The following is a 14,520-nucleotide window of genomic DNA, read 5'->3' as shown; positions in this document are numbered from 1 at the left end:
AATTTAAATACCGTCTGACTTGAACATTTTTTTTTATTAACAAATAAAACTACTATATAAATATGTAAATATACAAATCTTTCTGTCTGGAAATGTTGATCTAAAGATTCTATTCATGTTAACAATTAAAAAAAAAATGCATAAAATTCTTTAATCACAGTCAATAATCAGTAAATATAAATAAACATAGTGCATTCCAGGTACAATGTCAGCATAGTCAATTTTCCAATTAAATAAAAAATATTTGTGTGCTATAAATAAGCTAATTTTGTGTTCAGCTATGGTTAGAATGTAATCTAATGTAGAAAAAACATAATTCTTTAATTTGTTTAAAGATAATCAAAACACAAAAATACCTTCATTTGAATGGAGTGCACTAATGCAGCTGAATACTTGTATTCAAGATAGGTCTAAGGTTTATAACAAAACATCAGTTTCCTGACAGGCAGCAATAATATACACAAAAAAAAGGCTGTACATAAAAATTATCATTCCGCCCCCTACCCTCAAAAAATAATTAAAGAAACTATTTTGTGACATTCAATGTATTAGAAAAAAGACATACTTTTTTAAAATTTAGGTTGGATGCAACAGTTGTAGCACTGGTCTGAAATTAATGACTAAATACTAAATATTAAAAACAAAGAGAAGATCAAATAAAAGAAGTTGATAAATACATTAATTGTCATGCATTAATATAAGAAATCTTAAATGAAGTTTTTGAAAACAAATGTACTTGCCTACAAGCAAAACAAATATTTAGTGTAAACTGTTTTGCTTAGTTTATGCTTTAAGAACAAATTTTAACAGAATTAACAGTAAAATACCACTGAAAATATTTGTTTTCATAATTCAACAATATGCACATGAACAAGAAATAAAATATCTTTCAAGCAATAACTCAAATTTTCAGCATAAAATATTTATATACACATATAGTCTTGTGGAATATTATAACAATTCTGTTTGACTAGAGATAAAGAAATGTCAATAAAAACCAACAAAATATTTTTTTTTTCAGATAATCATAATATAAAATGAACACAGTGATAGTATGTCTTTTCCCAGATAATTTTTTAGTTCAGGAAAATTTTATTAAAACAAAACTCTCCATTCATTTTACATAATTTGGAAAAATACATTTCTACAAATGGAATTGCAAATGTCTCCTGTATTGAAATATGCACATGTTGCTGATTGAAGCATAAATGTAGAGATCATTTGAAGAATTTATCCAAAATAATCTGCGAAGCAAACGTCACAGCAATACCTGCCACCACAGTAACGATAGTATTGTAAGTCATTGTGAAACTAAAGATCTGTCAAGAGAACAGTAGTATGTAAATATTGTAATCTTTTAAAATGAAAATGCTTAAAATCAAGGAAATAGAGACTGAGCTTGATTTTTACAATAACCAGGATTAAATATGCAAAATCTGAAAGTCTTTCAGTAAAAGTAAAGTTTGTATTCTAGAGCTAATCAAACCAGTTGCATTGCCTTAAAATTTTTAGAATTATGTCTCTCAACTTAAGTATATAAGTCTTTTCTGCTATACCATTTATAGTTTGTCTACTTTCAAAATTTTTTTGCATCAGTACACATCTGTAAATATCTAGCACTCTTAGAGATACTTTTCCTAATGAAAAACAGTTAAAAATTTACATAAAATGCTTAAATAATGTTCAGTTTCTTTGTAAATTATGGTGTCCTGACTATATCAAAATGCTGACATAGTAATCCAGACTTCTGGTGTGTACTTTTGTGTACACAGTTTTAGAATGCACCTAAGTTGTTGTGCTTGCGTCGTGTTTGTTCTCATTATTGCTTTTTTCCGCCTTCGAGCAGGGAGCGTGGTGGCTGAGTGGTTACACGCTTGGCTTCTGAACCTGGGGTCCTGGGTTCTAAATCTTGTTGAAGACTGGGATTTTAAATTTTTAAGGATTTTTAGGGCGCCCCTGAGTCCACCCAACATTAATGGGTACCTGACTTTAGTTAGAGAAAGTAAAGGTGGTTAGTGGTTGTGCTGGCTACATGGCACCCTGCTTGTTAACCCTAAAGATCACAAGGTTTTGGTATGATGAGCATGTAGTTCTTTACTTCCTCATTCTGGGTAAGTTATTCAGTTTTTTTTTTATTTCTCTCTTAAAACTTCCCTGTCAGATACTCTTCTCAGTCCACCACTGTATACATATATTTCATTAGAGTAGCATTACAAGGACTTCTTGTGTGGTTCTACAGGGACCTAGAGACAAAGATGGTGCTAGAGCTATTTTCAGGTTCAGACAGTTAAGGAGCCAGTGTAGGCCTACAGTGAGATAGTGATGTGATGTGTATAGATCTATGATTTTACCTTTAGAGTGAACATTTAAAAGGTGCACTACAAAAGACATTTTAATTTACCTTAAGCTCAAGTTTAGTATTTTGGATGTAATACAGGACTGGCATTCTCTCTTCTGTTGGCAATACACACTGAGATTGTGAAGAAACAAAATAAAATTATAAATTTAAACTGACAAATTTTAAATTTGCCAAGCTCAAAACAGATTATTAAATATATACTTAAAATAATGCAGAAAACTACAGTGTAGACCAAAGACGAAACATTTTTTCTATATGTTTGTTAGGGTTAGCACAAGACATGTCAATGATAAATGTTTAGTGTTTCATGATTAAATTTCTAAGCTACAGGAATGCAAGCTGACATAGTACAATTAGAATAAATTCACTATTGTCATTCGATCTAGTATAGACTAAATAAATAAACTTTGAACACAGAAGGCTTTTTCTTTATAAAAACATATAACAATTTATTCTAGCAAGTAGAAAAACTGTCCAGGTCACTGAGGAGCCAATCTTTAGTTTGCCTGTGTGTGTTTCTCACAATTCTACAGGTAACTCTCAGTGTTAGGCATCATTGATAATGGGGTAAATGAATTAAATTTATCCAAAGTAATTATGTCATAAGAGTGTTAAGCTAGATTATGATGCTTAATGAAGAAATGGGTGAAATGTGTGAGTCACAAATTAATAGCAAGTATAATATTTGAGAGTCTGTCCCTGAATGCTAACATTTTTAGACAATCTCTTTTGCACTTTTCCCCACACTGCACTCAAAACTATTTGGTAGGCAATTCAGATTGTTCATAATAGTTCTTCAATCAAACATCATCTGTCCCTTGACTTTTGTTGTAGTTCTGCTGTGATGGTTTGTGTAACCAAATCAGTCCATTTTTTCCAGTCAGCAGCTGTTCTCAAGAGAGTGGTTGATCCATTGTTTTACATTGTCCAGCCAGCTTTTTATTGGTTGACCCTTTCTTCATGCTCCCTCCACTGTACCATGAAGGATAACATCAAACATAGCTTACCTTTAAAAGTCTTTCTCCTTCAAAGTTTACTTCTGCATACGCTGAGGTGATTAATCCAAGTGCTATGATGGGGGTGAGAAACTGGACAATGCCAGATATCTCAGGGGTATGAGTGGTCCAGTAGACAATGAGAAGGGCACACCAGAACATGATGAAAGTAATCCAGTTAGAGACCCATCTCTGCATGAGACGAGATGTAGATGACAATCGACGCTGTGAACATACAAAAATGTGGATGACTACCAAATCTGAAAGACAATTAGACAAAACATTAATGAAATGGTAATGAAACAAAATGATAAGATGTTGATGACCAGGATGTTGCAATGAATACTATGTAAAGGGTGTTAACATAGTAAAATCCCAAAATATACAGGATTAGGCTTTTCAAAACCACTGCAAATATAGACCTTATAATAAAAGATAACATATATAATCAAATAATTAACAAATAGGAGCTTATAAGAGTTTAAAAAATAATAAGCTGTTCCAAATAAAAGAGTAAGAAGAAATTTTGTTGCAGTCCTACATAATGAGAAGATTAAATGATTATATTAATTCACTGTAGACTAACCAGTAACTGAAAATAGGTAAACATCAGATCTTCATTTCTCATTATGGGTGGCCTCTGTCCACTAAAACATAATTTAGTTTCTGAGAACTGTGGTTCAGGGGATTCAAAATCTGTATTAGACAGCTCCTGTGCAGATGGCTTGCAAGATTGACCATTCCCAAATCTGCCAAGATCTGGTTTACTACTATATGCTTTATTTCTCTGAGCTGGTGTTGCTTCATCTTCATCTGTTGAAGGACTCTGTGGATGCAGAAACAATGCAGAATGAGTAACATGCTAGTATTCTTCATTTACTTTCTACTTCTAGTTTGAAAACAACAACAAATCTTCAGTGACTAGCATGTACATGAGTGCAGAGACAGACCACTAATTACCATTAAGTGTTGATAACTTGGTGTAATCAATTTCTTTTTATGTCATAAATAGATTAACACTTGCTGAAAGACTAAATGATAACTTAGTATTATCATTTTCATCTTATGTGTCATAAATAGATTAACACTTGCTGAAAGACTAATTGATAACTTGGTATTATCATTTTCATCTTATGTGTCATAAATAGATTAACACTTGCTGAAAGACTAATTGATAACTTGGTATTATCATTTTCATCTTATGTGTCATAAATAGATTAACACTCGCTGAAAGACTAAATAAAAACTAAAGCAATGAAAGTATCAGTTTAAATAACTTGTTAGCAGCTCACTGGCAAAAAACAATACAGGAAAAGATATTCAACATGAGAGAACAGAAAAAATTGTATGTCATATTCATGCCCTTATGACAAAAAATAGTTAAGGCCTAAAGGAATTCATATCCAAAATGTTTACAAAATAAATCAACAAAGTTTCTGATTTATCTCCCTACAAAATCAGTTAATAGCAAAGTATTGATTGATTTATGATTACTAGTGAATGCAATATAAGTGTCTGGTGAAAAGATTGTATAAGAACGATTACTTCTACAGGTTTACTCTCTTTGTTACTTTTCAACAATAGTTTACACACAGCATCTAATAGTAATTCTATAGGAAACTTTTAAGCTGTTCTGATAAACAAGATAGGTTTAAGACAGTATTGACAGTTTCAAGCATATTAATAAATGTTGAAATACTCGCCCCAGCCAGAGTCCATTTAGTACTTGAATTATTTCTGCTTCTGTCAGGCACATTTTCTCTTGGACTTTCTGGAACTCTGGTCACTAAAAGTAATAGAAACAGTTCCATAATAATATGGTAGTGAAAAGGATATCTGAAAAGTAATATAGGTAAGAGATCCTAACATTTGTTTCACAACCAGGGATGAAGGAACACTGTATTAGGTGAATAGCTTGTACAATATATACACAGCTGAAGTACTATATAATATATATTAGATTTGAGAAGAATTGAAGACATTGCCATTACATTACAAATTTGAGACCATTGTGATTGAGTAGTAATCTTGTGGGATATGTGGCTGAGTTTCATAAACCACTTCACCACTTATCAAGGGGCTTGAGTTCCAAGCCTGACTTGAGCTGAGTTGTGTTAGTTAAGTGCCTTAATGCAGCAAGGAAACATTCTCCCAGATATCCCTCCCCACACAGATCCACAAAAGAGATACAAAAGCAATTATATAAAAAATGATTTTTTCATGTACATTGCTTCTGTATCTAGAGACTTAAGTTTGAATAATTATTAAAGCTATTTTTTTTTTTAGAATGTTTCTAACCCACTGATATTTAGAATGTAAATCTGAAAATTAACTCTTTTTCTCTGAATCGACGATACCATCGTTGGTTTGACCTCATTAAATTAAATTAATGTTTAATTTTATAAACTTTAGTTTGTGTAATATAAAAAGAGCATGCATTCCCCTTTAATTCTATATCAAATAAAATATTTTCCGATAACAAACGACAAAGCTATTGATCAAAACAGGGTATTGAAAAAGTGATAATCAAAATGAAGAATTCTGTCCAAACGTGGAAAAATAATTACAGAGAGAAAGAGTTAAAGGAAGTTGTTTCTTTGTGTTGGCTCCATGACTTTTCTCAATATCTTTTGGAATTAAAGAATTTTTATCATCTGCCAAATACCACTTCACTTTCTTTTTTTATTCAATGCCTCTAATATAATTATGAGTCAGCAGCAATAATAAATGGGAGTTCAAAACCAGAAAAAAAAAAGATCTACATGATAAAAGAAAAGGAAACTACTTACATGTTTCATTGAAAAGCTGGGATCTTGTGTTTTGTCTCACAACTCTCAGAGTTCGCAGAAGTTTAGCATTTTGAGGTGGCTCAATATGACTTCCATTGTCCAAATGGGCGATGTCATCATGCCATACATCATATTCTAAAATAAATACATCAAAATAGTCGATTTGAATTTTTTAAAATGTTCACATCCAACTAAAAAAAGCTTGTCTATCTACGAAACAAATACAAATTGTAGTTGGTCCTGTCAAAAACCTAAAATTGAAGGTAGACCTTGGAAGCCTATTTAAAAAATGTATCTGACATCCTTTCATACATTTAACCCCCATCTTTTATATGCACATATTATTTGCTGCCCCCTTCATCTTCCTAGTTCATCCCGTGACTTTTCAAATCTTCAGTACTATCAATACCATGAAAATTTTGACTTTGGTCTTCTGGAATGAAAGATTGATCTCTTTGACTCTGCAGTTGTTGCTCCTCTAATGCCTGAATCTTGCAAAACTCCTCAAATATTTTTGTATCATACATCAGTTCTTTCATAAAGCGCCGAATGCCTTTGAAATACAAACATGAAGAAATTGAAGCCAATGACAATTTATAAATAATATTTCATTAACTGATACTTTTTTGTTTCTGACATATTTCATATATGGCATGTTGGTATTTAAAAAAAAAATAGATAAACTACTCACTTATTGTGTGAGTTCTGCAAACCGACAGAGAAATACAAGCAACAAGCAAATTCCATGTCAAACACAGAAATGAATAGACTACCTTTGATGCAAAGTATATCTGGCACAAAGGCATCTGTAAAAAGGCAATCAAATAGCTCACATATCAGAGCTTTTTAATGAATATCAATGTCTTGAGAATGCCCAAAAAAAGCTTTTTTTTTGTAAAGAAAATTTACATTTGTATTCATAAAAAATAAACTCATACTTGAAGTTACTTTCATACTTTACTTTAGTTACACCAAAGTTTCCAATAAATGACCTACACTTCTGCTAAGACTAGCACAATTGCTATCCATTGGGTTTGTTTGATTCCCCAGATGTTCCTCATCTAGTAGGTAAGTGTTGGTGTACAAGTTGGTTGACACAACAGTGACAGACAAAACTACCACAATCAAACTCATGCTGATCTGTGGAGAAATAAAATTTTTTTTATGAGTATACTAGATCAAATGAATACTTGAGAACTCTATTAGTTTTAATCGATATTTTGTTTATAAAGAAAGTTATACCATGGGAAAAATAGGCCTAAATCAACAAGGGGTTTTAATAGAAACCAAAAAAATAATCTTAAAACTTTTAATACATCTGATATGTAAAACAATTTTACTAAAATTAAAAAAAACCCAGCAGACTTATATCTGTCATTATTATTAATTTCATTATAATTGTTCACATTTCACTTTTAAGACTTCACAGAAATAGTTTTATTAAAAAAAACTAAATTTAATTTTTTTTCAGAGTATGCTAAAAGTTGGTATTATGTGTTAAATGGACTATACTCCTTTTGTTTTTCAAGCAAGAGAGTGTAGCAAGTTTATTTTGTTTAAATAAGTGTATTACAATTGCTAGCATAGTGTCTTCTTTTTATGAAAAAAAAAAACTTCTTTAGATATAAATACTCTTTTAATTTTATTTATCATAAAAACAGTGTCAAGGAAAACTACTGCTATTTAACTTCACTGACCTTAAGAAATGTTTTGGAATGTAGTCTTATGCAGTCTATCATTCTCTTATTGCTAAAGAGTCTTTCTGCTAATGCATTAGCATAAATACCAATGCCAATCCAGTACAAACCAATGATAGACTTGGCAATAGTCACAAGGACACTTGTTTTATAGAAGGAACTTAGTGAGTCAAATACATTGAAAACTAGACCACTGATCCCAAAAGTAGCAGCAGCCAATAAAGTTAAAATGCGGAGGCCTTTTGCCAAACAAAGGCAATGTCTGTGAATAACAGAATAATGTGTATTTGACTAACTAAAATAATTGGCATTGGGCCATTTAAAAAAACAACAAAACATTAAAAATGTTCAGAACCATAAATTACATCCAGTCCATACCAATAATAAAGTGTGTTTCATCAAAATGAATAATCTCTTGAGTTCTTAAAATAATAAAGTTTAATTAGCATACTAACTACATGGTGCATTGAAGTTTCACCAGTTGCTCATAGTTTTTATACATTCTGGTAAGTTTTCTTTAACAACAGATTTTTCTACTTTTATTCATCTTAGGTCCTCCAGCACTGCTCGGCACATAGAGCAGCAACCTCTCTCGTCAGAGATCAGTCTATTCCCAGCCTTTGCTCATGGATATCTAGGTCTTCTAAGAAGGTGGGATGCTATGTTGTATGTGGACAGCCTTGTTATCTTTCTCCTCTTTATGGCTTCAATGTTATGGCTGACTTGTAAACATGTTTTATCTTGTCTAAGGATGTGTCCCTGAATCTCACACACTGTTGGGTCAACATTTTACTCAGAGAAGGACTTCGTTATTGATATATTATTTCCAGGATCATTCTCAGTCATCTTTATCCTGTTTTCAACCACTGTCTTGCAAGCATGGCTAGCAGTTGTATTGGTTGCATTTTTGTAAGCCTAACCTAAAAACCAAATTAATGCTAATTAATTAATGTTGACATTTCTGTAAAAAAAAAAAAAAAATTTATACTCACTGCTTTGATGTTTTTATACCCAAGACAGCCACTAAAGTAGACCAAATCCAGTTGGGTAACTTGGGAGGCATGTCTACATGTGACTGGAGAAATTCTTCATCATTGGCTGACCCAGAATTACTTTCAGTTAATAAGCGATCAGGATTTTGTATATGAAGCCTGCATCATAAATAGCAAATTATTTGTAAACAAGTAAAATTAAACAATCATTTTACTTCTAAAATAACCCTAGATAAAATGTAATTGCCATTTTAGAAGTTTCAGTTTGAAAGTTTTTTTTAAAGTAAAATATCAGCATAGTAATTATCTATATTATTTTACTATCATTAATATTTTTGTATACAAAATTAAACCAAAGAATTAAAATAAGCATATATAAACTCAGAGGACTAAGATAAATTAGACCTAAACAGAATTATCTATTTTTTTTCCTAAATGAATAAATGATTTATTTTTTTGTTAACTTCATTGGAAAAGTGTGAAGGTAACTCTTCATTTGTAAGATGTGAAGGTAACTCTTCTTTTGAAAGGTGTGAAGGTAACTCTTGCTTAATCTAATCATACCAAATCATATAATTCTAATAACTAAGTGTTCACATAGGGAAAGGTTCCTAAAAGATAAAGTCTATGGGGTATATGTTCAAGCACTGTTGACAAGATGTTGTTCCCTTATATTCTTTTGCTTTGCTAAGGATCCAGTGGAGTGAACATAGAAGAGTATCATCAAAGCCAGACTAGCAGGAAATGCTATTTTCAGTCAAATTAGTCAACAGCTGTCTAGCTAGCATTGTGTTGCACTAGTCAAGGGGTGAGAATGTGGAGGCTACTAGAATGGGTTTTTTTCTGAGACAGCAAAAACAAAGGTTGGTTTCTTCTAAACAAGATTATACTTTCTCTTTGTCTCTATGTTTGTAGCCCTTGTAGCCTTCCTGTAGCCTGTGCACAGTAAGTCCTGCCAATTCATTAAAATACTCAATGGCAAATTAAACTTAATCTAAGTTTAAATATTAAAGAAAAAGCATTAAAATTAATTTACAACTATAAGGAAAGAAAATTGTGCAACCCTATTTCACTTTGCTTCTTGTGAAATGATTAAAGAGAAAGAAGTGCACCATGTTTTCTCTTAAAAGAATTATTGAGACTATTTAAAGATTTGCATATGAATTTGAAAATAATTTTCATAATGCTCTACATTAAAGAATCAAATGTGCATTTTAACAACAACTAAACAGCAAAGAAATATGTTTCAGTATTTAAAGTATGTGTATAAACATCTGTGAGAAAAAAAAATAATAACAATAGAAAAAGAACATTTTTACTGAAAACTGGGTAAGAGCACAAATTTACTGTTTCAAAAAAGGCAGTAATTAAAGGATTAGAATACTAAGGATTTTTTTTTTCAAAAATGATTTTCTACCTTCAAGGATCTTTGTATTAGCCTAACCTAAAAATAAAAAAAAAGAAGCAACTACATTTAATAAAATATTTTAAAAGTCAACAAGTATTATCTGACATTGCCAAGTGATAGAAGAAAAAAAAACCCAGCTATGTGCCTTTTGTGACAAGTTCATTAAATTAAGGTCTCTAAATATTTTTCCTGTTACACAGACATCTTTTAGTTATCAGCTTTTACTGATAAGAAAAGACATTTTCTGATTTTCACCATGTTTCCCATTAATATCAGTTTTATCTAAATGAGAAAAATAAAAATACTGAATCAAGCAAGAATTGTATGATGATGTAATGGTATTAGAATAAAAATTTTATTATGCAGTCTTTAGATGTGGTGTAACTTGTTATGACACTTAACTACTATTTCAAAGATAAAGATTTAGAATGCTGCCAATGACCAAAAATGTAACTAAGATTTGAGGATTTTTTATAGTCCATCAATTTCTGAAGAGTATGTTAACTCATGGAGAAAGTAATGGCCACGTTTGTTATTCTGAAAAACAAAAGCCTTCTAAACCTAAACATAGAAACTAATTAGATTTTGAGTCATTCAGTACAAAAAAAAACATCTTTCGCTTCCAAGTCCAGTATATAATAGAATAAAATTTAAACATAAAGAGTAAACTGTTGTGATCAATCCTGATAATTTATCTTCTTCTCAACTTTTACTCTTTGTTAGAATCAAAATATCTAGATTATAATTCAAATAATATCATATACAAATTGTTTGCTCTAATTATGCATTATTACTTGTAATGCACAATTGTAAAACAAATTTCCTCACAAATAATAAAGATTATTATTATAACTATTATTAAAACTTCATAGAGATTTCTTTAAGAACTGGCATGACCATAAGAGAGATATTTAAAACTATAACACAACAACATCCAAGATTGTTGTGGCAACAGGTGTTACCTATTTTATTGTCTTATACACATTTTTTTTCAAAGCATGACAAGTCAATAAACAAACCAGCAAAGAGTATATATATCAACTGAACATTAACAGAAAGCCATGCAGTGGTTAAGAATCTCAGTCTAATAAAGTTCACACTTAGCAACACATTCCTGGGAGAGGAAGTAAAGGATGACCTACAACATACATTTACAACAATGTAAGCAAAATGAATCATGCATTTAAGTGTAACCAGTTTAAGAATAGATTTTTTTTACCTTTCAATAAAAAAAATTGTTGAGTATGAGTCTATAATAGGCGCAAATAAAAAAAAGACTAAGACTAAGACTAAGACTAAGACTGCTTTATTGATCCTTACGGAAATTTGTTGTGATTACAAGGACTCGTTTCTCATATAAAGACAACACAACAGAAAAATACACATAAATACAACAGACAACATAAAGAGTTCATTCAGCAACTACACACAGGTATCTTGGGAACTTCTAAATGGAAATCAGTTCAAAAAATATAGCTATTACAAAAACTACTTGCATATAAACATGAATAAAGTGTGGTTATTTATTTTAATGTATTAAATATCAACAAAGATTTTATCTTATATATTACAGACATTACTTCAAAAAAGAAGATAATTACATCCTACGCATTTCATGTGTCAATCTAGTCAGGCATGTTAGTCAATGACTTAAACTCTGCAAAGTCATTGGTTTCCCTGGCTGATTCAGGCAACCTATTCCCTTCATGTTGGTCTTACAAAGAATGATTGGCCCATGCATTTATATATACTTGTATATATTGAGCTTTAAATTATAAATATACATGCTTATTGCTATCATAAAAACTATCTGTATATAACCATGAATAAAGTTAGGTTATGTGTTTTAATGTATTAAATATCAACAAAAATCACTTTTTTTAGTCTTTATGTAATATTAAAAGTATACATTTTTAAAAATATATATGTTTTCTTAATTTATTTTTTTATGTTTTCCCAGCACTTTTCAATATTCTTCTTTTTCTTCTAGCTAGTTTTCTGCTGCTGAGCTGTAGGCTCTTTTGAAGTCTATTGCAAGGAAAACTAGTGTACCGTTTTGTTTCTTCAGTTGTTTAGCACTGCTATATAGAATGTTGATTCGTTGGGCTGTAATGGTAGTAGGGTCTGCCTATGTTGGATACAAATGGGATATTCAAAGAGGATATGAATCACAGTTTTGTATAAGGATGGGTGCAGTGTCTACAGAAGAGTGGTTGAGTGTGTTTTTATTCTGTTAAGGTGATAATTTAAAATTATAAGATTTGTGAGAAAAGATCATTTCCATTTTCTCACAAACTTCAACATTTTCTAGAATTAGGGATTTTCATAACAGTGAATTTGTCAAGTACACATTTTTTGAGGGGGTATTCTATCCAAAGTTATCCCAATTGATTAAACAAGTAAATAGTACACCTTTGGCGGTTGTTAGAATTGATTTTAAAATAATAACAAATCTAATATCCTAAAAAGGTTAGCCTACAAACCTATAAATATAAGTACACTATATATCAAATTAAAAAAAAATTAATTGAAAAATTTAAAGATGGTCATTATATTTTTAAACGAGTGCAAAATTGAGAAAGCTTTGATTTCAAGATAGGCATGTCTTGGGTTCTTATGCAGTGTGGCTTTTTGAATGATACTGTACATGGAAATGCAAACCAAAAAAATTATACTACCTTTGTTTCAAAACCATTTCATAAATATCCTTGGTACTTAAGAGTGAGAAAATAATAGTAAATAGATCAGCATGGATATAATTATTGTACAGTTAGATTTACATTTTTTTAATGTAAAAACACATGTTAATTTTGTAAATATTTAAAAATATCTTTACAGTTTAGAACAAGATTACTTTTATAAAACATGTCTAGGTGTTAATTAAAAAATTTAAATTGAAACTGAACTTTCTTACCATTCATTTATTGGAACTGCAGAGGGTGACTGGCCACCTCGAATCCATGGGTTCCAACCAGTTACATTCCCATAATTTTGTACATTTTCTAATGCTGGAATGCTTCTTCTTGGACGAGTGTTGAATTCTTTGTAGTTAAAAGTTCCTCGATCACAAATAAATGCCATTGTTACCAATTTATTTTAATTTAATATTTGTCCTAAATGTTAAAACAAAAAAAAAGCAACACATTATAACAGAGAAATGCAATTCGTCCTTTAAAGGAATATAGATCTGCTGTCACTTGAATTCTAGAAGGCTAATAATTGAATTTTTATAACCAAACATACTCTTTAGACTCGATAATGTTAGCAAAAGATTAGGATGAAGAAATTTTAGCAGATATGCAGGCATCCCTTTTAAGTAAAGCTATGGTCTATAAATATTTCCATGCTTTGAAGATAACATTGTGGATCTATGTAAATAGGACTATAGATAACCCTGTCAATTCAGTCAAGTTAAGTGCTTGACCAGGTCAACCTGGATATTAGTTTTATAATACATAATTATGATAAACAAAAGCAATTTTAATTTAACATTGAAAACATTTTATATGGCAATTAGATTAGATCACAAACTCTTATTATAATTGTAATGCTTATTATTTTATGACCAATTAAAAACAAAACAAAACATTCATTAGTTATTATTATATTAACAAAATAATCGTTCTATAATAGTCTATATTTCTACTTATATAGATAAGTTCATGCACAAAGGAGGTATTGTCTTTTTTTTTTATTAAAGTATTTAGATTTTATTTAGACTTTTAAGACTTTATATCTAGATTTATATCTAGAAATAAAAATGGATCTGTAATAATAACGTCATAGTCATAATTATCATATCTAGATATAGATTAGTTGAATAAGTTCAATAACTGAATTAATAATTAGTGAATACGATCTATAAGTGTATAAGACTTAAGACTATATCATCTTTTTTTTTTTAAAGTAAATTAATAAGCCATTATAAGGCTAAGGCTATAAGTAAAGGTATCATAACTCAACTGTCATAAGTCATAAGTGATAAGATAATCATTATCATTCATAAGATAAGTCTAGAATCTAGACTGAGATGTAGAGCGGTAAAACTTTACATCGAATGGTATCTTATATAGATTCTAGATCTATAGTATATAGTCTGCACAATATGGGAAAACAACACGAAAAATACAACTATCAAATTTAAAGAAAAAACTGCTTAGAACCACGCCCCCTTCCCTTTGTTGATATTTTCGTAACCATGTACTGCAATGCAGCCACAGTACACAAGTCATCTTCGTCATCATCTGTGATGGTACATGTAACATAGTAACCAAATCCTT

At 30.4% G+C, this 14,520-nt stretch overlaps 1 protein-coding gene across 10 annotated transcripts; it reads right to left on the bottom strand.

The window, feature by feature from the left end:
- Positions 1–15: 15 nt before the first annotated feature.
- LOC106069045 (uncharacterized) lies at positions 16–14,480 on the bottom strand. 10 transcript variants are annotated; one of them, XM_056015506.1, is made up of 15 exons: positions 14,370–14,458; positions 13,155–13,299; positions 12,919–12,954; positions 10,250–10,276; positions 8,833–8,991; positions 7,841–8,102; positions 7,140–7,283; positions 6,835–6,949; positions 6,553–6,696; positions 6,144–6,278; positions 5,058–5,140; positions 3,941–4,180; positions 3,367–3,579; positions 2,402–2,470; positions 138–1,319 (listed from the first exon to the last, which is right to left on the bottom strand). In XM_056015506.1, exons 5-15 carry the CDS (start codon positions 8,901–8,903, stop codon positions 1,218–1,220), a joined length of 1,578 nt encoding a protein of 525 aa, XP_055871481.1. In that variant the 5' UTR covers positions 8,904–8,991; positions 10,250–10,276; positions 12,919–12,954; positions 13,155–13,299; positions 14,370–14,458; the 3' UTR covers positions 138–1,217. The 10 variants fall into 10 exon arrangements, with proteins under 10 accessions (XP_055871476.1, XP_055871475.1, XP_055871478.1 ...); XM_056015501.1 differs by lacking the exon at positions 10,250–10,276 and having other exon boundaries at positions 16–1,319; positions 13,155–13,353; positions 14,370–14,480; XM_056015500.1 differs by lacking the exon at positions 10,250–10,276 and having other exon boundaries at positions 16–1,319; positions 13,155–13,353; positions 14,293–14,422.
- Between the last annotated feature and the right edge of the window lie 40 nt (positions 14,481–14,520).

This window comes from Biomphalaria glabrata, chromosome 17 (genome assembly GCF_947242115.1).
Source record: "Biomphalaria glabrata chromosome 17, xgBioGlab47.1, whole genome shotgun sequence".
In the NCBI taxonomy this organism is placed as follows: Eukaryota; Metazoa; Mollusca; class Gastropoda; family Planorbidae; genus Biomphalaria; species Biomphalaria glabrata.
The sequence above is the reverse complement of the archived record's forward strand: the minus strand, read 5'-3'. Positions and strand labels throughout refer to the sequence as shown.